Source organism: Excalfactoria chinensis, chromosome 3 (genome assembly GCF_039878825.1).
Source record: "Excalfactoria chinensis isolate bCotChi1 chromosome 3, bCotChi1.hap2, whole genome shotgun sequence".
Classification (NCBI taxonomy): Eukaryota; Metazoa; Chordata; class Aves; order Galliformes; family Phasianidae; genus Excalfactoria; species Excalfactoria chinensis.
In genome coordinates, this window is record NC_092827.1 from 72,774,226 (window position 1) to 72,801,240 (window position 27,015).

The following is a 27,015-nucleotide window of genomic DNA, read 5'->3' on the forward strand; positions in this document are numbered from 1 at the left end:
ACATGGTGCCTTAATGAGGCATAGTTGAAATGGTTGGTACCTCTTGTAAACTAACATCTCAGCCACGACCAAGTCTTTGAAGTGAACAACTTGCCAGTCTGAAGATAAAAGCAGAAGAAGGTTTAGCAAGGAAACTTGACAGGGCTCTGTCTCCTGATGATGGTCCTGAGCAAACTTCCTTACTCCTGGAAAACCAGGGTGAGAAGAACCAGAGGCTAAAGCTGGTTCCTCTCTCACACTGGCCCATAATACACTGGGGCCATGGGACCTCATCTCATTTTAGTTGGCAGCACAGACTGTCTTTAAGCCACTGTGAAGAGAGGGAAGAAAATTAATCTCACTGCTTCACGTATGAACACAAAATTAATGTTTATCTTCTCTAGAACAAGACCATCTGTGAACGGATTTCATGTCTTATGATATCTGTTAGCATTCATGACAGTTGCCAATTTGGCAGTTTTGGAGGCTGACATCTGCTATTTAACCAAGCAACACTATGCTGGGTATGGCCAGGCAAATGCTTTACAGTGCCCAAAGACCAAAACGCATAAAAGCATGTAGGTAGCTTGGAGATCCTATCTGCTTTTCCTTCAGGAACAGCTCTGGCAAATGGTGACATGGGTACAGCCCTAAATGGTCAAAAATAGTTGGTCCCCAATGGACATTTGTCAAGGGAAAAGATTTGCATTAATCTTCTTGCATGTTTACGTGTACCTCTTTCATGGAACCGTATAGCATGGGTTTGGCATCCACACTTCACATTAGATTGCAGATTCCATGCCAGCCAACTGGCAACCAAAAGTATACAGCTGTGTGCACTTGGCATACATCCATATTCCCATTTCTAGCTCCTAGCTTCCCAAGTACAGCCAGACGTGTGGGTGTGGTGTGTGGGACTCCTGAGCTTGCTGTGGAGAGAAAGTCTCACACCTCCAAATAAGGAGGACCTTTGTCATGCATTTTAAAGGCACCAGGAAATGTCCTTGTCTCACCTCTGCCCTGCTTCATTCTCTGAATGACTGGAAACCAAGGTGATGGGGAGAAAAGTGACATTTCTCTGGTTTATCAAAAGATTAATTCCTCATTGCAGTTACAATAACACAGAGAATAAATGCATGAGCGCAGAAACCAGGCTGTTCATGGCTGTTCTCCTCCAGCCTTCAGCAGCTCTGTGTCATCCACCCAACAAGCTGCTTTGCTAGCCGCCCTGGTGCTTGTTTGAAACAAGAGTACTAAGTCATTTACTTCTATCTCTTAGCTGGGCGCTCAGGGATACAACCATGGAGAGTGGGAGCAGCTGCAGAAGATTCACAGCCCTGTTTTTATTAAAGAGCCAACTGCCCACTCCTAAACTGTATGTGATGGCAGCCCTACAATGCCCAGCAAGTTTCACCTCAGGAGCCAAGCAAAATACTGTAAACATCATTCTCTCCTAATTTCCAAGGACAACAGAATGCAACACAATTAGGCAAATAATTGACAAATAATAGTTCATCTTCTTGCTCTGCAGATCATGACCTGTGCTGCCCCAGGGGGCTGTAGTTTGGACTCCTGCCTACCATGAGTTTCCAGAGACTTGGAGAACATTTCTGAAGGTTATATGTAAAGCCACTAAGATGCTGTGAAATCCACAGAAAAGCTTGTGGAAAGCATCTAAGCCTGTACTTCGCATCCATCGGACTCTGTTCTTTTTGTTGATATGGCTGAAACAAGGGAAGCACCAGTTCTAGTCTTTTTATGTGACAGCACTGCAATGACATAAAGTGATCTGCAGGGCAGGAACAAACACTATATGTGTACTAAATAGAAACCCAGTTCAGCAACAGGGCTTCTCACCCCAAATTTCTCCTAGGGCTGCAGTTAGTGCTAGAGTAATATAGGGCAATACAGCAGTGCAACAACTGTTCCAGGACTGACTTATTCTGTGAAATACTTATTTACTGCCATTCTGAACAGTTCCTACCTTCTATACCTTGCTTGTATGTGTTGCTACTAGTTTGCTTTCCAACTTTGTTTCCACATTTTTGCAACACATGATGGTCCAAAGGGCAGGACTCCTATACAACATATTAGCCAAATAATTGTTTGAGTTGGAAGGGAACTTAAAAGACCATCTAGTCCAACTCCCCTGTAATAAACAGGGACATTTACAGCTAGATCAGATTGCTCAGAGCCAGGTTCAACCTGACCTTGAATGTCTCCAGGGACGAGGAAGCCACCACCTCTCTGGGCAGCCTCTTCTTGAAGGCCAGACACTGCAAAAGCCTCAGACACCCCATGACAGTGCACTGCCAGGGGCCTTCAGTGGGGACATCATCTCATTTTGGGATTCATCTCATCACATTGAGAGCAGAAAATTCACTGGGACTAAGAGCAGGGAGGTAAACAAACAAACCAACCCTCTATCATCTAAAAGCAATGTCAAAACTAGCTACGAAGATTCTCTGATTTATCTTTTTTCCTGCTCAAACAGCAACTTTATGTAAGATTGACCCATGCACTAAGCCATGTTGATCTCTCCATAAGCTCTCACCATAAATCGTGGAGGCCATCACACTGCCTTATCTTGCTGGGCTTGTAAACCTTTGAGCTTCAAATTGCCTCCATGACCCCAGAAATTCTTCCCTGGGCAAGGCAGAGGATGCCTTGGGGCTTTTTTTTTTTTCTTTTTTGTAATAGCGCACCAATGTAACTTAACTCAAAATAACCAAAATGTTTCAGATGGGGACAATTTTTCTAAGAAATCACATACCTGGCCACAACCTGGTTTTACTCAGATATGAGGCCATACAGGCTGCTGAGGAGCTGGCCCAGCCACTGAGGGTTACCTCCTGCATGAGCCTCTGCCACAAGAAAAATTCAGAGAGTTCTGGTGCTGGATGAGGGGTGGGCAGGGGCAGAAGCTGAGCAGCTGCCACTGTGTCCTGCCAGCTGAGTGCAGCAATGGAAGCACCTCTTCCAGGGCCAGGGTGAGGCTGTGGATCCCTTCTGGTCCCAAGCTGCTACTCTGGCAGCAACACTCATGATGGCTGCTTTGAGATGAGTGTGTTTGTGGTGCCTAGTAGGACATGGAGACTGATTTCTGAGGAAAAATAAGCATCACTTGCCATCTCCTTCCCCTACCAACAAGTCTGTGCCTGGGATCATCTGCAGGCCTGAGCCAATTCAGGGTTTCCACCATTTCAGTTTGGTAAAGTGCTTGAGGTTTTTCAGAGGAGCTGCAGATGGCACATGAAATTCAATCCTAATGGCAAGTGGCACTGTAGAGCCATGGGTGCAGAGGAATGGCTTGTAGTGCAAAGCCAATGCAGTTGCTGTGGTCTTCTTCTGCCTGACTTGTTCTCCTACACTTGCCAAGAACAGAGCAGCAAAGAAAACATTTCTGTGTCACCTCAAAAATGGTAACTGGAGGTGGTAGCCCAAGTCAGCGTTTGCATGTCGGGAAGCATGCAGTGAGCAAGGCACCAGTTCGTCACAGAAGCAGAGGTGGGAATCTCCAGGCTGCTCCAAAAACAATGGCTACAGAACCACGTGAAAGGCTTGGGGCACCTTTCTTCTGGACCATGAGAAATACAGTATGTTCTGAAGTTGTCCTTGGTACGCTGCTGCTGCTGACACAATCCCCATACATCCTTCTCTCCAAATTGGAAAGATATGGATTTGATGTGTGAACTGTTTGAAGGACAAGGAACTGGCTGTGAGATCACATCCAGACAACAGAGATCAGTGACTCAGCATCTGGATGGAGAATGGTGACAAGCTGCATCCCTCAGGGATCAGTACTGAAACTGGTGCTTTTTAACATCTTCATCAATGACATAGACAGTGGATTGAGTGCACCCTCAGCAAGTTTCAGGGTGACACCAAGCTGAGTGGTGCAGTCAACATATCCGAGGGACAGGATGCCATTCAGAGAGACCTAGGCAGCATGAGCAGTGGGCCCAAGTGAACCTCATGTGGTTCAACAAATCTAAGTACGTGGAAGGTATTGCACCTGCATTGTGACAACTCCTGCTGTCAGAACAAGCTGGGGGATGTAAGAATGGAGCACAGACCTGCCAAAAAGAACTTGGGTAGATAGTAAGCCAGACATGAACCAGCAACATGCCCTCACAGCTCACAAAGTCAACCATATCCTGGGCTACATCAAAAGAAGGGTCAAGGGAGGCGATCCTGCCCCTCTGTTCTGCTCTCACAAGACCTCTCCTGGAGTACTGATCCAAGAAAAGGAGTGCTTCCCCTGCAGAAAGAGGCTGAGAGAAGCTGGGGCTGGAGAAGAAAAGGCTCCAGGGAGAATTGATAACAGCCTTTCAATACCTAAAGGGAGCTACAAGAAGGAAGAGGACAGACTCTTTAGCAGGGTCTGCTGTGACAGGACAAGGAAAATGGTTTCAAACTCAAGGAGGGGAGATTTAGATTGAATATAAGGGAAGATGTTTCGTTGTTTTTTTTTTTTTTTTTCCCACAATTGGAGAGTGGAGACACTGGAACAGGTTGCCCAGAGAGGTGGTTGATGCCCCATCCCTAGAGACATTCAAGGTCAGATCCATCTTCCATCTGCCAGCCATAAAGCAATGCATCATCCTTGTCTGGTGGCTGGCAGGCAGCCTCATCCCAGACCTAGAACCAGAATTCCTCTGGTCTTTTTGATTTGCAGAGGCTTTCTATTGACAGTTTAGTTTACCTTTCTCAGTTCACACATTTTCTTGTTGCACTACAGGTTGCCATATCAAACAAACAAAAACCAGCAAGGCCAGCAATCAGCACAGGCCTACTTGCAGAAAATACATAAATCAGATTTTTGTCTGTTTTTTTACAAGTTATGTCACAGTCTCCACTGAAAACACTTGGCAAGGGAAAATAATTATTTGTATACCTGCATTACATTGACCTTTTAAAATATCAGTATTTACTGGTGCCTTCCACTGCAGATGTTAAATTAACATTCCCCATTTGTAATAGGGAATCACCTTCAGTCAGCATTCCTGGTAGCATGATGAGGAGCATTACTCCACAGTATTGGGCACCTTGATCACTGTTCTATATAGGGTTTAAGCTGGGTACAAGAATTTTTCTCCAGAGCTGGAAGTGATATTGAAAAAGAGACTGAATAGGGAACCCAGTGAGAGAAAATGAATTGCTAAGGCAAACCCCAGTAGCCCATGGTTGCTCACCTTCACACAGTCCCTGATATCTCCAAGAACTCAGCTTGCAGGCTACCAGCTGCCTCTCAGTGTCACAGAGGCCGGTTCATCCTCATGCAATGTGATGACCACAGAAGCCTCTCCATCCTCTGCTTGGCTGCTCTGTTGCTCAGCAAGCACTTTGCACATGCCACTGGGGTATCTGAAGTAGGGCAAGGGACAATGCCAAGCAGGAACAGGCCAGTCCTCACCTATTCCATCATCTCAGCACCACACCTGGCCCCTCCTACAGCAGCAAGGCAGTGCTCTAATAGCTTCATTAGAAACAGCTTCATTAAATGTCAACATGCAAACACAGAAAAGAGCAGAGCAAAGACCCTGGGGGAGGGAAGAGTGGAGCTCTGCTAATTTTCTCATCAGACACCCTTCTACATAACCACCTCCTGGCTTCTGCTCTGAAAGTCAAGTGGAATTGTCAAGAGGAATCACCTGTGATTTAAAGAGCAGCTTTGCTCCAAGAGCTATGTAAAACTGCCACCTTCCTATTCACAGCCTCTGGGGACAGGGAATCAGAGCTACTGAATTGAAGGGGCAGAGGCAGAAAACATTGCTCTTTTCTAAATTCTGATCAGCTCTGAACTGAAATGCAGATGGGAAGCAGGTTCTTTAGTTGTGAATGAAGTAGACCACTATGTGCTGCCTATCCAAACTCAGGAGATAGCGGAGAAATTTAAGCAATGAAATCATGTGATTATCTCCCCTTCCTCCTCCTCCAGAGGCAGGAGATATTGTGCTTTTCTTTGCAAACCATGACACTGTGTAAGCATCTTTGGAGTTAAAAGGACTTGAGCAGGTTGCTTCAGCCTTGCCATCTTGCTGGAAGCCCCATCAGAATCTGGTTAACAAGGAGCTGCAGCGTCTGAGACTACTGAAAAGCTTGTGTATGTGCTCGTTCCTTTGCGTATGTGCGTGTCTGCAGCTATATAGAGATATATTTAAAAGAAAGTTAATTGGTCTCCTGGGAACAATAAAGAACTTGTTAGGTTCCTCTGTGTGAGCAGTGACTGTATGAAGCCTAATTACTGAGTCTGAGTTATTCTTTTTGGAGGGGGAGGGAATCTCTAAGGTCCTTATTAAAACCTACAAAAAGTCTAAAGAATGATGGAATTAGAATTGATTGTCCATGTTGATCACAAGCGCAGAGCAAATAAAAATGTTGAACTCACCCCATGAAACACTAATGGGGGTCATATAGGTATGGTTTACACATCACTATTATTGGGAAAAACAGAAATCACTGTGCTGAATGACAGGACTGGGGAATAGAAGATGGCAGATTTTCAGGTAACGTGCATTCATTACGCTTGGGGCAAGAAAAACACACTCGGTTGTTCTTGTAGAGACCATTTTGCAAAGCATTCATCTCAAAATGTATTTTCAGCACGATTAACCTTGTAAAATCAGAAATGAAAAGGCCAATGGGAAAGAGAAAAGAGGCTCTCTAACTTGGCTTTGGTCTGAAATGCCCAAAAGCATTTGGGATGTTTTTGCACAGCTTTCTTGAGGTGGCAGAGGCACAGCTTAGGCAAAGGCGGCTTGCCAAGTGCTCCTCATGTGCTGCAGCTTTGTTTTGGAGGAACTGTAATTGCAATGAGAAAAGCTGATGGTGCTTTTCTATCCCTTGCAACCCACAACCACTGATGGCAGGACTGAATGGAGCGCTTCTGCACAGCACTGCAGCCAGGCTGGACAGACTGATGCAAGACAGCTGTTACTTGGTTCACTATGGGGTCTCTCTGCAAAATGTGGCAGCTGGGTGCTGCTGCTCATATTTGACCACTTCTGCAGTCACTGACCCCTGGCCTTTGTTCTGGAACTTTTTGCCATCGTGGCATTGTGTGACCTTGGCCACATTGATGCATTTATCCATGAGCCTCATTTCTCTCAACTTTCTCTTTTCTCAGCTTTCTCAGTCTTTTCTGGAAAGTACCTGGAGATATTTGGAGAGCTACATCTCTTCTGCAAATAGCTTTCCAGCTGTCCTACAAATAAGGCACTAAAAGAAGGCAAGTAGATTCTTAAGCCCTCACAGGTAGAAGCAGTGACATAAAAATATGGAGAATGTCACAGCTCATTCCTTTTTCAGTTTTTGATCATTCAGTTTTTTAACAAACAAACAACAACAAAAAGTAGAAATTTCCCAAGGATCAGCAACAACAAAGCTGAACTATGAACCTATGCACATCAGTGTTGGTCTGACCCCAGGTGATCTGCCCAAGGTCACACACAGTTCCTGGCACAATGGAGAAGCCAAACCAGAGCTCCACATCCATAACTGTAAGACCTTCCTTCATCTCCTTGCCTTACAGGAGATTTATTTCTGAATCAGGAAAAAAAATCCTCATAATTGGCACAACCAGAACTCTGCTTGTTATAAGTTTTGCAGTGGCCAAGAAATGGAATATACCATGCAGGAAAACAGCCTCTGTGTTTCATAAATATGCTATGCAGAACAACAACAACAAAACAATAACAACAACAAGAAAGCTAGCTTAAAAAACAGAAACAGCATAGAAATGGGTTGCAGCTACAAAACTGAGTAGAGTTTTGCTGGCATAAACCTGCACACAGCAGACTGTACACAGAGTGACAGACTCAAGGAGGTCACAGTCTCCTGCATGTTCTAGCTTCTTTCCTTTCTACCACCTCTGCTATGCATTGCAAATTCTGTTTGCTAAGGACCTAGATTTTTTTTTACTTCTAACATCATTAGCACACCTTAAGGGAGTATAGATACAAAGAGCTGCACCATGTTTAAAGAGCACAGTTTAGGGAACTGGTGTCATTTTTGACAGGCTTTGTTTCACTGCTATCAATTATTCTCAGAAAACCGTATCATTTCCTCATTCTGTTGGTACTGCATTTCTTCCAAACCAGAATATAATGTAGTGCAGTTCCTTTAAGGGCAATCTAACATTGTTGCTCCTACAGTAGTTTAAGGGAAGGCAACATATCAAAAGTAACTCAAAATGTATTTCTGAACCTTCAGGCAAGACCAAATTACCATTACTTTCCAAAGGTGCTGGAAAATCCTCTGACCTGACCTGCTGGAAGCAAGCAGAGAGCCTGCCAGCATTATTGATACTGTTGCATTTAGCCTCATTCTGACTTCAGCATCTCTATCTTAGCAAGCTGATTCCACCCAAAAAAGTTCTCAGATATTCCTGAGGGCCAAAACGTGATGCCTGTATAAAGATAACTGCAACTACTTTGAGCTTCAGTTAAAATCCTTGCTTAAAAATGACTGCTTACTTAGCCAACACGTCTGCATCCCTGGCACACTTGCTTTCTACTGCACTTTCGAAATCTTCCTGCTGTCACAGGCCAGCCTTCTCTGCAGAAAACAAGCTGCAGTGGGAAAGCTCTGAGAGAAAACCTGCCAGCGACATCTCCCCACAGCACTAGCAGCCGACATGTGAGGCTCCAAGTGAAACCACTCAATAATCAATTGAAATCAACCACAACACCTGATTCTCTCCTTGACCAAGCTGAAAGAAATGAAAGTTCTGTATCAACAGTAATGAATATGAAGCACTAATTATATCCCTGCACTAAGGAATCTGTGCAGAGCAGCCCAGAGAAGCAAGGCTGGCAACAAGGCAGCGTTCTCAGGACCCTGACCCAAAATTGCTGATTGGGCATCTGTCCCCTACAGCTCTACGCATGGTAGTACACATACCTTCAGGATGCTCTGTAGCCTTTCTCATCCAATGCCGGGTAAATCTGACCCTTTCCTAGCACCTGTCTTTCCCCGCTGCTGTGCTTGCACAGTTGTGGTGTCCTGTACCAAAAGGCAGTGCCACAGTTTGGACATACAGACGTATCTGCATCCACGAGAGCTGGCGGGTATCTCCTGCTGTACAAATCAATGTACCATCTTAGCGCACACTCTGAAGTTCTTTTCATTCACAAGTCTTAATATTAGATATAGAATCATAAGATAACACAGGTATCATCTTTAAACAAAGACACACATTTTCAAATATAATGTGTCCCTTTAAAACCAGAAAACAGCTCTTAAAGACTGAGCACCTCTCACATTTCCTGATTGCCCATCAATGATGCCACAGCTTTGTCAGAAGTCCCAATAAATGCAAAGGTCTGACCTCCCTCCCAGACAATTTCCTCTTCATAATAGCAAGAAGACCCAACCAAGCAGTGAATTTCTGTCAGGATTATTGCACTTCTTGAATGGCTGAGATGACTCGGCCTCTGGCCTCAAGCCATGCTACATACTCCAGAAGTGCACTGCATTTCATAGGTTATTGCTTGCATATTACTGCCGGACAACTGAACACTCCATATGCTGGAACAAATTCAAATGCCTTGAAAAGAGATATCTTCCTCAGTGTTGGCATTCTTGTGCTGGGGCTGTAAATTATGCCCAGAGTGTTCGTTTTCTTTTTAAATGTGTTCCCGTCTCATAATAATTAATGGTGTCAAGTTACTGGTGTGAAGAAAGCCTGACTTTATAACAACTACAGATTAATGAAATAACAGTCATGGCTGGAGTAACAGCAATAAATTGTTGAGAGGAGTGACACACCTGGAGCGATATATTCAGGGGCCTTAAATTATCTAGGTTCCAATGTTCCTCATAAATATTTGGCTTTTGTTAACATTTGTTCTATGTTAAAAGTGGAAGACAGCAGCGCTGGTAACAGCAACTCTCCTGTGAATGAGTGTGGGGAAATGGAGCACCGTATGCTTTCCAAGAAATGCTCCTCTTCCCCAGGGCTGATCTCCTTGTTCAGCAGATGTCTGCAGGCCTTACAGCTTCAACACAAGGCCATGTGTGCTTGGTGAGAGGGAGAAGAAAGGAGATGAGGAAAAGAGGGGAAAAAAAACCCACATATAGTTGGCCTGACAGTACATTTAACCAGTATCATAGAATCATAGAATCCTTAGAGTTGGAAGGGACCTTTACAAGTCATCATCCAACTCCTCTGCAATAAAGAGGGACATTCACAGCTAGATCAGGTTGCTCCAAGCCTGGTCTGGTATGCTGGACTGCTCACGTGCTTAAGTCTCAGTCTTCAGCCTGCTGAAAATCCTACTTAGTGTGTACTACAGTGTCTACACTCTCAAATTTGAAGTACAATCTGGGGGAAGTGGGCACAGTAAAGCCAAACTCTGAAGGCTTAGACAGGTCTACAAACCACACCACGAGCTTCCTGAGCATGTGCTCAGTGCATCTGTCTGCTATGCAGAAGCAAATGGGATGCCACACTTCTCTTTAGGTACTTGACTGAGTGTGTAGGTGCTGGAGGTTCAGAGGCAAGCAGCACTTCTGTGCACTAGCAAAAGGTTTTTCTTCAGCCCTAAAAGAACTTCACAGTGATACAAGGATGCTTTTACAGCCTAGTCACCCTAGAAACCAAGTCATCCTAATTGCTTATTCAGTGCAGACTCATACTGCATATATAAATGCACCTCTAGAAATACAAGATGTGATTTAGAATATTGGGAATCTTTTAAAGAGCACTGGATCTTGCTTTTGGAAACTGCATCTAATGGGGAGTCAAAGGGAAAAATATGATCTCTCTACTTATTTATAAGACTACATCTTGAAGTGCTGGCATAAACTGGTGCAAAGAATTGACTGGTCACCTCAATTGAAATTATATAATTTTGTTGCAAATGAAGGTGATATGTGTTTCTCAGTATTTATTATCAATTAAATCATTTGTTGTAAATGGATAATCAAGTGTTACCATCTAAATTAGCTGTCTGGTAGAAAAAAGTATAGGACTGTGTTCTAGTCAACAAGCATAAGATGTAAGGCCAGAGATCATTCAGAGATAACAGAAAAGATACAGAAATCACTACCTAAAAAGCATGTGAGAGGAGCTCAGCAGGAAGTTGTGTCCTATATCACTGAGATTCCAATTTGATTCTCAGATCTTCCTACATTCAGCCTTATTTGGATTTGAGGTTCTGGCTATTAAATAAAAACAAATTAATTTTTTCCTTGCTTTATGTTTAAGTTCGTAGTTTTATCAGCATGTCCTAAGATCAAGCACTAAGACTTACTCACTACCATTTTGACTTGTAGAATTTAAAAACTTTCTGAAAACATCACATATTCCTCCACACATTAACTCAATCCAGAAGATCATAGAGAAAAACTAATAAACACTGAACACTTTTGTCAAGAAAGCAGGACCTGATGAAAAGATACCAAAATCACTGAGAAACTTCTTAACATAACAAAAAGAATTCTGAATCCTTTCTCCTTGAATGTCTTATTCTCCAGACTGGGATTTTATTCAGTGTACTTTCATGATGGCCTCACACTGTTCCTTTAAGTCCATCAAGGCTTGCATCAGGCTGTGATCTGTCCCATGGGTCACCTTCATAATATCATAGGCCTGGAGAAGAAAACAGAAAGGGACAAGTTAGACATTGTGCAGACCATGTGCAGGGGTTGGTAACTGCAGTGGGGTATGGATGGAAGTGCCAGCTCTCAAGGTGGGGGCTTTAGAGCGTGGCACAGTATCTTAAGTATCTCAAAACCTATAACAATTCGTCTCTGACAGAGGAGGAAGTACTGACACATTATTCTTATATGTTAAATCTTCAAAGTTCACTAATGAATTGCACAGAAGGATGTTTAGCATAGCAGAGGAAGGTGCTTTTGCACTGAGGCATGAAAGCAATTTTAAGATTGATCACCTATGGCTCCCAAGGTTTTGATACATTATTTCAAAAAAGACTGTGGTATTTATGTGATATTTAGTAGCCACAAAGTCCTATAAGTAGAAATGGGTTAGTGCTTAGCAAATAGAATTAAGTGCTCAGACTATAGATGGAGAAACGACGTACAGCTTCAAACAAGAAGAGTCTTTGGAGGAATGAATGAAATCCTACTTCAAACTTCTGGAGATGGACAAACGTGGAAATTCTGTCATCACTTTTTTTTGTTTCCACTTAGCTGCTTTTTTAGAAGAAGAGGTAGGCACCAAAATGTCGAAAGAACGAGATGAAATAGCAGTCAAAACAAAACAGTGCGCAAAGAGCTCTACAGAGTCAACTTCTGAGCAGCTACAATGCCCTGCTACTACATGGTAAAACACTCTGTTAAACAGAACAAAGGAAATCCCTTCTTCTGCATTAGAAATGTCTGAGAAACGTGAAACAAAATCTGAAATCCTACTATTTTTTGCTGTTTTATTTTAAGAGAAATACAAAACTCTTAATGGTTTTGCAAAACATTTTCAAGTCATAATTATTTTCCCTGAAAAGATTTGCTGAATTGTTTTTAGTGTTTGTTTTCCCTAATTTAATATGTTAGGGTAATGGTGCAAACAGCAGGCCCTTAGGTGCTTTATTGTTGAGCATAAGGTATTCAGCTGTACAACAGCTTTATAAATATAAATAACGGAACAGGTAGTACAAAAATCATTAAGAGCCTGTCCTTATCTGACAGAGACTGCTAGGTAAAGATGAACCCTGCTATGATGTAGGAATGCCTGGATGACACAGAGCAGAATAGCTGAAGGTTGGATCCTGTGCATGCTGCTGTGCAGCACAATGTAGCTAGACTCAGGCAGAGTAAGGACAAGATAACTCCAGGATAAAATGGCAAGGTATACTGGCTAGAGATCCAGACATATTTGATATCTGGATGGCCTGATCAAGACAGGTGGTGGATCTATTGTGAATGTCCCGTGTTAACAAGTTGTGCATTTGGACATGTCTGGATGTCAGGGCATAGTCCCAGGGCAGCTGACCTTGATCTTCATCCCAGCTACAAGACAAAAGCCTAGCAAGTAGTGATGGTTCTGAGCAGCCTGATACACAGCTGGAGATGTCCAGCTATTATATGTCTCTATTGTAACACAAATTCCTTAATATCATACCACCTACCCTGGAGATAACACTAACATGGCTGACTTCTCTCTCACCTGCAAAAGTTCATTTCTTCAGTATGGCAGTTAAATGTACCCAGTCTTTGTTGTTTTGCCTCCTTCACAGAGAAAATCATACAATATTCTATCACATACGTTGAACTACAAGTAAGAACCAGGCTATATTGAAGTCAGAATAACAATGACTTCTGTAATCCTGAAGGTATACTGGCATGAAGTTATGTAGCTATTTTTTGCAAAGATCAGCACAAAATTAGGGGTAATTTCACCTCCAAAGCAAATGTTTTGTTACTGAGGATGTATAAAAGGTGCGGAGAAATATGCCAACTCTCTGACACCCCTTTAATCTACAGAATCTTACAGCTAACCAGCAGAGCTAAGGCTGAGCAGAGTCTTGTTCTTGTATCTGAGAGGAAGACCACACACACACCACAATCCTAATTATGAAAAACTACAGTGATTGCAAGGCAGCAGCAGAGGCTGCGGCGTCATCAACCACACTGTCTCCCTGAAGAATATAAAACCCATTAGAGTAGTGGTGTGACTGTTGCTCCATGAATGCAAATGAAATGCAGCACAGTCATTTGCTCCTGATTTACATTGGGATGGGATGGGATGCCCATTGTCACAGCTCCCCGCAGATGCAAGATGGCTCCACTCCATCACAGTGAAAGCAGAAAGCAAATGGCCATGAGCTGAGGTGGCATAAAGTGAAGGCTGACATGTAAGAGTGAGCGCTTCTCCTTGTCTCCCTGTTGAGGGGGGCACTTGTGAATGCAGGCAGAGATAAAACAAAACCAGTGGGTATTGGGCTAGTAAACATTTCAGCACTTGGAGCAAACACCTAGAAGAAGGGAATTTCTTTGTTGTGAAACCAGGGAGGGATTTTACCCCTCTTCCTGCACTTTTTGCCATCATGCCACGAATTTCAAGAAGGGGAACAACGTCGTACCTCCTGTAGGTCTTCACAAGGCAAGAAAACCATGCCCATCAGCTCACGGGAGGACAGAGGCACTCACTGCAAAGAGGCAGGGGTCAGAAGTCTGGTCCATGCTTTCTCCTGTACCCTGCTTGTCCTCACAGAGTCCAGCTGCACTCAGCTTATGGACAACCAGAGCAGAGAGTTTGCAGTGCTATGATGGTAACCACAGACGCATATCAAACATTGATGTTACCTAGTGCACTTTGGGACAAAGCCAAAGGGCTCTGTGATTACAGTGGCTGTGGTAGTGCTTCACTTCCAGGCAGCAGAGAGAACATCAGTACAGGCTAAGCTGTACAGCCATGTGTGAAGATGCAAGGGTTCGAATACACTGCACATCTGATGCAGAGGGGCTGTCAAACCACAGTAGCTCTGCAGCTGTGCCTGATTAAACAGGATTTATATGAGTGAGGTGAATTTCACTCAGATCCCAATTCCTCTGCACCTTCCACATCTTTCTCCTTAATGCCACACTGAAATTAGTCTGACGAGGGCTCCAACAGGGTGCTATTCAATGTCAGAGTGTATTAAGAAGAGTAATGAAGCAGAGAAGGCAATCAAGTTTCTGCTCTGAGGATGTGGCATGCTCTGTTGACACATCTAATCACAAAAGACCAAACTGTGTTCCGATATAACCCCAGGACATTATCTGAGTTATATTAGGAATCACATCCTTTACTCACAACAAACCAGGAATTATATCTTGCTCTGATTTGTTTTGGTGTAGACAGCAATGAAGAGAATCAGCTTCAGATCCCAGTCAAAGAAGCACTGTGCCCTGCGTATACAGGTTGTACAGGGATGCAGGATGACAGAGACCTTTCCCTTCTGCTCAGGAGTGGGAGTGGGAGGTAAGGCTCTCCCTGACTTACAGGTAGGGGTGGAAAGAGGGAGATGGAAAGGGCAGAAGACAGAGATGCAATAGAATTAGTTCGTAAATGGTTCTGCTATCACAGCTTCTGCCTTCATTGACAGCAGCAGAGATGTAGATGTAGACAGAGATGGCTCTAGGAGAGTTAACTCCAGGTTCATTTAATGCCGTATCATATTAGAAAAGCTACTAGAAGTACACCTGTTGATGCATTGCACCAATCTCAAGGAAGACAGAAACTCTTCTGCCTCGGAGCTCACTGTTTGCTAAAAAGGAAGGTCTGAATGTTTGGAAATAATAAATATTACTGGGGAAACAGCACAGCAGATTACATGGCACATGACAGATATATAGCTTACTGTTGAATAATGAATGGAAAATATAATTGATTACTCTCACATCAGCCTGTTAATCATCAGAATTGGCCACAATTTAAGTTAAATATATCAAAGAAACATCTAAGTTAGTAGGATTTAGTTAAAAAAAAAAAAAAAAAAAAAGCACTGTATCAAATATTGATTTCTTATTTAAACAAGTGAGAATTATCAGTCATCCAGTTTGTATAAGTGATCAGATGTTAAAACCAAATAGATATGGGGGTTAAAAAAGCAAGTATAAGATATTAAGTTATCCATAGTGCCCTGACTGTTATTTAAAGGAGATCTAGACAAGAGTAAAAGCCACTTCTCCCCTGTCTCCTGCACAGACTCCTGTCCCTTTCTACCCCAAGCAGCTGCTGTACCCCTTTGCCACACAGCTAGCTCATCCTACAGTACAGATATCAACTAAAGGAAACAAAACAGCCAGCTACTGCACTGGAGAAGACTAAAATAACCCTAGTTAACTAGTGCTAAGATAATACAAAGGGCAAATAAAGAAGCAGAGGGAAAACATCATCTTAAAGCAAGGCACTATAGCTTCACCCAAGTGTCAGCCATGGGGCCTGCTCCTGCCTGCAGCACTGAGCAGAGGCAGTGAAGAGCCAGCATCAGGCACTGGAGGTGGGCAGGAAGATGAGATGGAGAACCTCACAGAACTGATATTGCCTTCTAACTTCAGGAAAGGACAGTTGGCAACACACACAAATGAGCCTGGCCTTTCTTGAAGCAGCATATTGTCCAGGGGGAGAAAAATACCCCAGCAGTGACGCACAGTTTGAGATGGGAAGTGAGTGAGCTTGCGTCCTGAAGACACATCACTCCTGAAAGGGGATTCTTTGGTATATTTAGGATGATAGTAACAGCAATATAATGGTGGGAGAAACAATCCAAGGTAGGAGGAAATGAGTAAAAAAATCAGTTTAGGTCCTGCAGGGACAACTTAAAACCAAAAAGTGACTAGTAAAACAACTGCAAAAGCAGATTGAAGAATATGGTAAATGATACATAAATAGGAGGGATCAAGAAGCATGCCTTTTGGTTGTGTTTCTCACAATGAAATACAAGCACTAAAAGGCAAAGTTCTTCTATCCAAAATCACAGACACTTATTCGGGATAAGAAGAAACCACAGCTCTGCTCTTTCCTTTCACTTGTCTCAGACTCTCTACACTATGAGAGTAGAAGGTGCTGAGATATTTTTATCTCTTAGCTCCAATAGTCATTTTTCATTCAGACACCTCTGAGCTATCAAACTGTAATTAGCAGTGACTGATAAAGCAAGGCAATGCCTGAAACACTTTGCAGCAGTGACCCATCACCATGCTCAGCTGCAGCCTGAGGAAGCAGCACCAATGATAGCAAAAGTGGTAAGGAATATCCAAAGGCACAAATTACAGTCAGGACAGGAAGGGAGGGAACCCACGGTGGGTTTGAGGTTAGCAAAGAAGTGGGGAAGGAAGAAGCAGTCCAAAGTACTGACCTGTTTCAAGGTCTCCAGTGCCTGTGGTAACATGCCTTGACTGTACTGCAGTTTGCCCACTCGCATCAGCTGCACAGCCCTCAGTGGATGGAAATCAGGATAATACAGCCTGCGGAGAAAAGGGAGGGAAATGCGTCACTGTGCCGGCTCTCACCTTCACAGTCACTGCCTCTGTGGAGAGCTATTAGGGTGGGACTGCAAAGTCCTTGTGAATGTTAATAAGGTACTCAGAGAAAATTAGCTGCTCTACCAAGAAGCATGAAACACTGAGGGGAATTAGAAAATTATTACTCTCCATCTCAAAGGAGTGCCTTTAACATTATCCTGTTAGAAAGTGACGGGAGTGGGATTATTTCATTTGCTACTGTTGGATAGCACAATAGCATTTACTGTACTTAGTGTCGCAAACAGAGGTCGTTCACAATCCTACATCCCCAAAGAGGCATAATTTTTTCAAGGAAGGTTTAGTAGGAAAACCTGTCCTGGATCCTATAGGATGAAGAAGGACTACACATGACACCAACGGTATCATCATTTCTGAGGGTTTGCCTGCTGCTCCCTATTGAAGAAAGAACTGGTAATGTGTGTACAAGGAAACATTTTGAATTTGACTTGTGAATACAGGCAAGGTATTTGCTTGCGTGAGCAAAAACTCCTTTTCTCAGTTTCACAGAAGCAGAAGTTTGCCATCAACCTCACTGGAGTTACTTTCAGAACAACATACGTTGAGATGAAAGCAGAACTGTGTTCTCTTTTCCTGAAGATGTAGATGGAGGGCAATGTCATCATTAATTCTCTTCAAAACACTCATGAAATGTCATAAATTTAAACTGAAGATAAGTAAGCATCATGGAAAATGCTTGCACACCCCAAGCCCCTTTTTCTGCTGGTTTTACACAATTTCAGTGAAGACACAGAAACACATGGGAAGCATGACCTATGAAGGCCTCTCCCAAGGGAGCAGAAACCAGTTTCATGTGAAGAACCCATCCTGAATTCCCACATGCATCAACCTGTTCAGACCACAAAAACTACAAGAAGTGCACAGTGGTGTTCTCAGCCCTCTTGGGGCCTCCAAAAAGGCTGGAGAGTCAGTAGGCTAAAGAGAAGAAAAATGGCAGTACTTGCCTCAGCCCAAACCGATCGCTGAGGAATTTCAATGATCCAGATAAACAGACGCTATAAATTTATCCAAAGGGTTACTTTTAGGTCTTTTTTTTCTGATTACCATATCAATTAACATGGTGCTGTCTGCTACAAGTTAAACAAAATAAAAAATGCAACAAAGTCAGAAATTTGGGTGTGGATTAGCAAAGAGTAAATAGGAATTGCAAATGTAGCATGGCACAAATGGGAATAGTGATAACACACACAACTTTATAAAACTTGTTATATGATGACACCAATATGGGTATATACTACTGCCCTCACCTGTGCCTGTGGCAATGAACGGAGTAAACAGGTAATTCAGCCTCATTTTGTACTACTGAAATATTGGGATGGCTGGGGCAATGATCATGGCCATAGAAGCAGCAGCAAAGAGTTTTGCATGGATAACTTTCTGCAGTCCTCATTAGACTTTGCCGCACCCTGACATCTCCTATTTCTCTCTGATCACGTGGACAAATCCAGGCTACGCTTCGGTCTGGCAACATGTGGCTTGCTGAACTTCATGGGGATCCACCAGAGTGCAGAATCTGTCCCTGCATGCAGATGGGTCTCTCTTTATAGCTCACACGTTCACTTGCAGTCAGTAAAGATTTACCACTGTGGTATGGGCAATACCCAGAGAAAACAGGAGGCAATTTAACAATGTCAGGTACTCAGCCCAGACTACCAACCATAAACTAAAGCAAGTGAAAATTTAAGATGAGGACATGGGAGGACTAAGTGTGGAACAACGAGCTCTGAGTTCATAAATATTTACAAAGCTATTTCACTGCACTGATTTATGTTCAGATCTTATGCATGTATATAGTTACATTTGCAAGCCTTAAAATTGACATTTGAAACTACTATTTATTATCATATTCCGGAATAAATCTGTTAAACTATTGGAACACCTTTCAAGAAAGCATATGCATTAAATGAGTTTATAAGAGAAATCTGGGCAGCTTGCAGCTCTTCTGGAGGATGTGTAAGTGGGCAGAAAGCCATTGGCTTCTTCCAGGCATCCCCAGGATTCGATACTGTGTAAAGACAGCATGGCAAAAAGAGCTAAAAAGCAGTGTCAGGTACTTGAGAGCAAATCTGTTATCCTTGTATGTTGCTCTGAACAAAACAAATGGATATATTTAATACTGAGGAAGACATTTGCCAGCCAAAGAAACTGGTACCTAAAGACTGTCAACAAGAAAATAACACAACTATATAGGAATATATGCTGCAAAACATGGTACAGCTTGGGAAGAGTGGGATTTCAGTCTGAAAATGATTTTATGAGATTTACCAAGGCCTGAGGCACAGGAAGGGGAACAGCATTGTATTGAAAGATGAAATAGAGAAAGACAGTTCTGTGGAGTGATATTTCCTGCCCCTTGGCACTGGACAATGCACAGAAATTCATTTGCAAAGAGAGATTAAACAGACTACAAAAACTATCAAGTAAAGCTCCATTGTAAACAAGAGAACTGGAGGAGATCTTTAAATTTTAAACCCCATATTTAATCTAAGATAGGGCAACTTTGTTTCATCTTCCGGCTAACAGCACCCAAACCAGCCTGTCCCCTGCCTATCTGCTGGTCCCCAGCTTGGTGTTACCTGCAAACAACAGCAAAGCAGCTTCTATTGCCTCCTCCAAGTTTTTGGTGGAGGTCCAGTCCTGAACAGTTCCCTACAGCACCAATTGATACTGGCTGGCATCCAGTCAGCAACATGTTGGCTATAACCCTCCAGCTTCTACCATCCAACCTATTGTTTAGGTGGAGGAAAATTACACAAACAGCTACGACAAAGAAATTTCTCATGATCTTGTCTGAAAAATTCCAGAAGGATAAGTTAGTGGACTGAAGATGATCAGTGTATCAATAAATTTAAATTAGTGGGATTTATATAGCAACCCCATCCCTGGAGGTGTTCAAGGCCAGGTTGGATGGGGTCCCGGGCAACCTGATCTAGTAAATGGGGAAGTTTGGTGGCCCTGCCAGGCAGGGGGGTTGGAGCTTCATGATCCTTGAGGTCCCTTCCAACCCGGGTCATTCTGTGATTCTGTGATTCTATTTGTTACCTATCAAGCTGTCTGCTCATCTGCACTGTAATATCCTAACTTGGATGTCAACTCCCTGACCCTCTTGGCCTTCTATATGTTATAGTCAGTAACCTGGCCAGCTCTATCAGTGCCTTTGTCAGAGGCAGCCATCAAGCCCAATGGATTTGTATGGGTTACACTCTCTCAGAAAAAGTCTCCAGCTCAACCCTCTTTTTGGGTTGTGCCTGGCAGATTGCACAAGTAAGAGCAAGGCAAAGAAAGCACTGTGTCGCCGACTATTCAAAACCTCAAATGAAAGCTATTCCTTAGTCTCCAGGTAGCGTACTTCAGTATTTCACTGTTCCAGGAACCAGCAATTTCTGCATTTTGTTCACTTAATTGAAGGATATCAATTTTCAGTAGACAAAGATAAGGCCAATACTTTGTAAAGACATAGTAGTTTCTAATACACCATGAACTCAATAGCCCCTATTTGCAGTTCAGCCCTGACGTTTGCCTTGATGAAACTCCAGAGCAGTCACTGTTCATACACTTTATAAAGAAAAAAATCTCTTCATTCTACATATCTATTTCAGCTCTGAATCATCTGCATTCTTTTATATATGACAATGTAAAAAAAAACCCAAACAAACAAGAAACAAACTTGACAAATTTTAGTCAGCTCCTACATTAATTACTTAATACAGTGGTTCCTCTACTTTCACTCAAATATCTCCCATTAGAGTATGCTTAACCAGAAATGCTGTGTTCTCCCAGGAGCTAAAGCCTACAGTTAAAAAAGAAAGAATATGCAAAACCACTGTCTTCTCTGATACTTCATATTTTAAAATAGACTCCCACCATTTCCTGTAAATCCATCTGCAGGGTTAGCATTTGCACCTTTGTCTTCAGCCTGACGTAATTAGAAGCAGGCAGGATTTATAAAACCTGAAATAAGGGTTTAAAACGGAAATGTTACAAAGCTCTTTAATATGGTGACACGTGAAAAGTGATGCCATACATGACTGCAAATTGCTTTCTAGTACCTTTTAGCACAAGTAAATATGACAGCATAAAAGACATAAAGCAGTTTTTGGAGCCACGGCAACAGAGAAGGAATTAAGAACAGGCTTCTGGGCTTCAGGAAAGGTGTGAGGCGAATGCAAAGAGGAAAGCGTCAGCCTCCAGACAGAAATGCACTAGCTATGCTGGATGGAAACGTTCACACAAATACAGCACCTGATAAGCGTGACCTTCTTTTCTTCTTCTTCTTTTTTTTTTGACTTATTCTTGATTTCAGACTGAATCAATATTTGAGTGCATTCATTAAAGCTGCTCGCTTGACCGCAGTTTAAGAATTATCTTTATGGTGTCCAGCTATTTGCTTTTTTTCATTCTTTATTGATGTGACACTGGTCATCTAATTCACATGATAATTTTTTCCACTCAGTGACTAGGGTGATTTTTAGGACAAATTTAAGGACAAAATATTAATTATGCTAAAAAGTACAAAACGTTTGGTATCCATCAACATTTCCAAGAATGATCCAGTTGCTTTACGAACAGTCAAAGAAATCATATTCCTCTGGAGTTTAGAACAGGTAAACTAACTGTGCTCAGTTACAGCTACCTGTGTTCATTTGGGAGCTCACAGTTCTTAGTACCGACTGGACTGTGCTAAAGCTGCTCAGTCTGATCTCTGAACTTCACTTATCCATTCTTACATCAAAACCAGGAATCTGAAGCTGAAATAGTGTTTAAAAAAACAATGCTCTATTTATAGAAAATATCCTTTTTATAAATAATTAGCTTAATATTATAATAATCACTGGCCCTGCACATGAGTTTTGTCTGAAATAAAACAAGGTTATTGGGTTATTTCTGGAGGAATTGGGAAAATGTTATTGATATTGGAATAAATGACTATGTTTTCCATGCTAAGTATTAGAAGTCAAATTGTAACTGTATAATTTCCCAGGGCAGTATATCTATATTAACTGATGTATAATCTTTACAGTTCCCCCACAGAAGTCTTTTAAAAGATCACTGGCCCTGTTCTCATGTTACCATGTATTTTTTTCTTGGAATAAAAACAGTTTTAAACTGACATTCCTTCTGGCTTCTCCCTCTCTCAACTCCCTGTTTATGGATAACCTGGTATGATTAAATCAGTTCAGGACCTTACAGCTCCCCTTATACCTTTCTTTAGCAGCCATGTCAGTTTTGGAGCAGCAGACAAAATCCTTTACCTGCAGCACAGTTGGTATACTCCAGCTGCCCTGAAATTTTTATTGTTCATTTGATCTCCTCATCACAGTGTCTCACTGACACAATCAAAGCAACACTGAACACTTCAATGCAGGCATCAGCTTTTTCTTTTGTGTTTTTTTCCCCCAGTATTACCTCTGTCACTTGTGGGATCAATCCCTCAGCATTAGTGTGGAGGATTTCCTGGCGGTAATTGCTAGTGCACATCTCTAGCTAACAACAGAAAGTCACCCTTCTTCTTTCAGCCAGCCATGGTCAGCCATTAGTAGAGATACGTAGACATTGCACCTCTGTTCAAACCTCCCTTTGAAGTCCTTATACTCTTGACTATAATACATTTTGGCTTTATGTTTTTACAGTCTAATTTACATGTGCTCTCCATCTGTATTACTGCTTTATCAACAAAATCCTCTGTTATCTTAAATACTGTAAGTTTCATCAAAGCCCACAACTCATTTAAGTATGCCATCATACTGAAAAGTATAGCATGACTGTCTTTGGTCTGCACAGATGAGAAACTGAGGCATGGGTAAATGAAATGATTTCTCCAATGTTACAAAAGAAAAACCACTGGGAAAGCCAAGAATTGAACCTGGATCTCAAGAACTATGTGCAAGTTCAGGCAATATGATTTTTTTATGGTTCATGCAGGGCCTGGTTCTCAGGTTCATGCTGTCTCATCTGTCTGCTTCTGCCAAGCCAAATGAAAGAAAATACGGTTTTGTCGGCTTAAAGGGCATGTTGTATTTCACAAACAAAATGTAGAAACAGTAGCAGTAGTTTACAAGTGTTTGTGACAGACAACCAGTTTCTTCTTAATTCTTTTTTTTGTTCTGTCCTCACTCTAGATATGCCCCTTTATATCCTTTATATCCCTTTATCTCCGTGAAATAACTGCCTCTGAAAACAATTCAGGATTTAGATCTGTGAAATCATGGTTCAAAATCTTTTTCATCACATCTATGTCTTATAGTCTTCTACTAGTATTTGTTTCAGCAATTTAACTGATATGATCAAGTAAGCAATCACATTTCTTAATCAACTGAATTCACAAGAAATGTCAGCTATCCATCTCAGAAATCATTTATCTCTGTCTGCTGATCATTCTGCTGTATTCCCAATGGTGACAATTTATGCCACATCAAAATGGATTTCGTTCCAGATGTTGGCTCTTTGAATGATAACTTCAATAAAATATGTTTGAATGATAACGGTAATAAAATGATGGAGTGGTATAAACCACCATTTTCCTCTTGGCTCTGGATCAAACTCCTTAATTTAAAATGCTGATGCTGTCTGAGTGGTCCATGTTGAATGTTCTGTCTTCTGGTGTTAGAAAATGTTAGGGTAAGAAACAGTGCTCAGTTTGGAATGGAAGAAGGAAAAACTTTACAAAGGTTGTTCTTGTGTCCTAGCTGATCTTCAGAGCATCTTGCAGCACTTGCTATTTTTGTCATAGAATCACCAAGGTTGGAAAAGACCTAAAAGTTCATCCAGTCCAACCCTTCACCTATTACCAATAGCTCCCACTAAACCATGTCCCTCAACACAACATACAGTCATTCCTTTAGCTCCCCCAGGGTCAGTGACCCTACCACCTCCCTGGGCAGTCCATTCCAGTGCCTGACCACCCTTTCTGAGAAGTAATATTTCCTAATGTCCAGCCTGAATCTCCCCTGCCGCAGTTTGAAACCATTCCCTCTGGTCCTATCACTAACGACACAAGAGAAGAGGCTGACCCCCAGCTCACTACAACCTCCCTTCAGGAAGTTATAGAGATCAATAAGGTCTCCCCTGAGCCTCCTCTTCTCCAGGCTGAACAATCCCAGCTCCCTCAGCCTCTCCTCATAAGGCCTGTGCTCTAGACCCCTCACCAGCTTTGTTGCCCTCCTCTGAACACCTTCCAGGTGCTCGATGTCTTTCTTGCAGTGAGGGCCCAAAACTGGACACAGTACTAGAGGTGCAGTCTCACCAGTGCTGAGTACAGAGGGAAATGAGGTCACCATCTAAAGATCTTACGACAAACTGTTAATTCAGACAGAAATACACTGCGTAAGTCCTTGCATAGCCACAGGAACAAGAGGATTTGGTCAACAGTTCAATTCAAAGAATTCATAAAAAAATTAATTAGAAAGTGAAAGAGAGTATGTTTAAAAAATACCAGAAAACTCAGCAAGTCTAAAAGACAGCAATGGAAGAGTGGGAGAACAATTATTACTAAGAACATGCATGGAAAGAGATGTAAAATATAGAAAGGAAATGTGTAATAGAGAAATACTAATCTGCGACAAAGACCTTGGTTGTTCACATTCTACTCTGAGCAATTAATCTACTGCAAGTCACTGATGTTAAGAAAACTGGCCCACCCTCAATATCTTATATGGCTAGAATACAGCTGCAAGACTGGATGCAGTTACAAGCAACGCAATTTTAGACTCCGGTGTTCTACAAGAAGATCATGGATCTACACATCTGTGTGACCCTCTCCTTTTCAGCCACAGAATGAGAGCTCAACCTGGGAAAGAAGGAGGAGCACTACCAGAACTCCTATGCTCACTGCAGAAAACTTAACTCTAATAGGTTCCCTGTCCCCTGGTTATGATAGGAGTTCCCCCAGTATTAGTGCAACCCACACCTAATTGTAACTACAGTTAGTAAACCTCAGAGAGGTGGTGTGAGTGTGCATGAGCATGTGTAGGTGCAAACTGCACATCAAAGGATGCAGCTGGCAGTGTCACCAGCATCAGTGCAAAATGCCTTTTCTCCACTCATCACTATCCCAGATCACCTCAGAAGTGTGTTGTAATACAGAAAGGCTGATAATGTGAGTTAGATCATTGGTTTAAGCAACAGTATCCTTTATTTTTTTCTTTTTCTTTTTTTTTTTTTCTTTTCTTTTTCTATCATACCTCCAGATAATTCTGTAGAGAAACTATCAGGTGTGGTGCAATAACTCTAGATAAAGGATTACAAACACTAATGCCAGACAGGATGGCTGCGGGGTTTGGAAAGACACTGTTCTCATGACTGCCATGGGTCAGGAAAGAATCACAGCAACAAGTCCTTTCACTGAGTTTCTGTCACCTTCCACATCTGAAGAGGAAAGAATTATAGTTTTTAGTATTATTTTTACCCATAGATCAGTGTTCTTGTAAGCATTCACATATACAGTTGTAGTTCTGAAGTAGTCTGGAAGAGATTTTGGAGTTAAAGTTGATATTTCTACAAAAACATTAGCTCTATGAATGTTATGGTCAAAAAAACTTCAAACCAAACTGATCATTAAGATATACTTCAGAAAACAGAAAAGTGCTGTAAAAATACACTATACCCCTACATATTGAGTATTGCATGCAATTCTGATCCTGTCACTTCAGACAAGTTCAACAGAGAGGTATTTATATACCTGGCTTTATTTTCTGTATCTCAAATTTTCCATCTCTAAGGTAAGAATACCAGTCTACTCAATGGAGGTTAAATTCAATGACGTCTGTGAAGAGCTTTGAGAGTTCAATAGGATGCTACATGGTTAAAATGTGACAGCTAAACAAGACCACCTGTCTGTACTGGAGAACACTAACCTCTGTCCAGTCACTCAGGTGGCTAGAAAATTTCTTGCATGACCCAAAAAGCATGTAAATTGCTCCAGAGTTTTTTAGAAAGTAAAACAATCTGGAAGAAAGGGGAGGGAGAAAACAGCATTCTCTACAGAAATAAAAAAGAAAAAAGGAAATTGGCTATGAACTTGAATTGGCATGAGCAGCAATCATGAGCAACAATCTCTCCAAGGGTCTAAAGGCTTGCCTGGAATGCTAGTTGAATTTAAAGAACAGATTTTTTCAAACAATGTCACATTACCTCTTCATAGGTGGAAAAAGGTGCAATCCTTCAAAAGACCAAGGCATGCTTGAACTCTCAATTTGTAATAGAAAGCAGCACATTCACTGAGCAAGCATTTTTCAAGTAAAGTCATGTTTGCTGTGCACCTTGATTAATGAGTACATTTGTATCTTGTCAGAACAGGCAGGGGGCAAAAAAATTTAAGAGAAGTTTGCTTGAGGAAGAAAAGGACCCATGAAACAAATATTTCAGTTCACACTGCAAAGCAATTTTCAAGCTTTCATGCTTTACATGGTAACTCATATCAGTACCTGGTTTGCTTTAGGAGCTACTGTCTTCAATGGCTAACTCCAACATCTATGTTACAGATAGTAGAACATCTCAAGGCGCATTCCACTGATGTAAATTGGTATAATAACACTGATCTTAATGCTTGGCGCATTAACTGACATAGTGACATCAGCTTTTGCTAGCACATGGAACACCATGCATCTAAGTGCTATAAAACAGTGTCAATGTCAGCACCACAGAATCAAAATCAAATTTCCAAAGCATTGCTCAAAATGTGTAGTATTTTGGATTAAAAGACGTTTGTTTCTCTTTTTGTTCAAATGTTGCTTTCTTTCTTCAGTGCTCACTGGGACAACAAAGTTTTACACTCAGATTTTGCAATATCAGTCCACCACTCTGTGATCATTTATAATTGTAGTAGTACAAAGAGATCCTGAGGTTTTGCAAAATTATATTGAGTTGCAGCTACGTAGCCTAGTAAATCAGGGCTTGTTTAGAGATGTGTGAGACAAGAGGATAAAATATACTTTCCAACAGAACATAATATTGCATAGAATTTCCTCACTACGAGGTTCTAGACTGTATATCTAGATTAGCTCATTAGTGCTTGCATCTTAACACAATGAAATTACTTCTATAGGC

The 27,015-nt window shown here is 41.9% G+C and overlaps 1 protein-coding gene across 5 annotated transcripts in view; it reads right to left on the bottom strand.

Moving 5' to 3' along the window:
* SMYD3 (SET and MYND domain containing 3) overlaps nt 1-27,015 on the bottom strand; it is a 362,105-nt gene that overhangs the window by 7,244 nt on the left and 327,846 nt on the right. For 4 of the 5 annotated variants that reach the window (XM_072331271.1, XM_072331274.1, XM_072331272.1 and 1 more), the window contains 2 exons: nt 16,788-16,896; nt 9,101-11,575 (listed from right to left, as the gene is read on the bottom strand). In XM_072331271.1, coding sequence (XP_072187372.1) covers nt 11,474-11,575; nt 16,788-16,896 — 211 coding nt within the window. In that variant the 3' untranslated portion in view covers nt 9,101-11,473. Of the gene's footprint in view, nt 1-9,100; nt 11,576-16,787; nt 16,897-27,015 lie in introns of those variants that run through there. The other variant, XR_011903028.1, reaches the window with a different exon arrangement.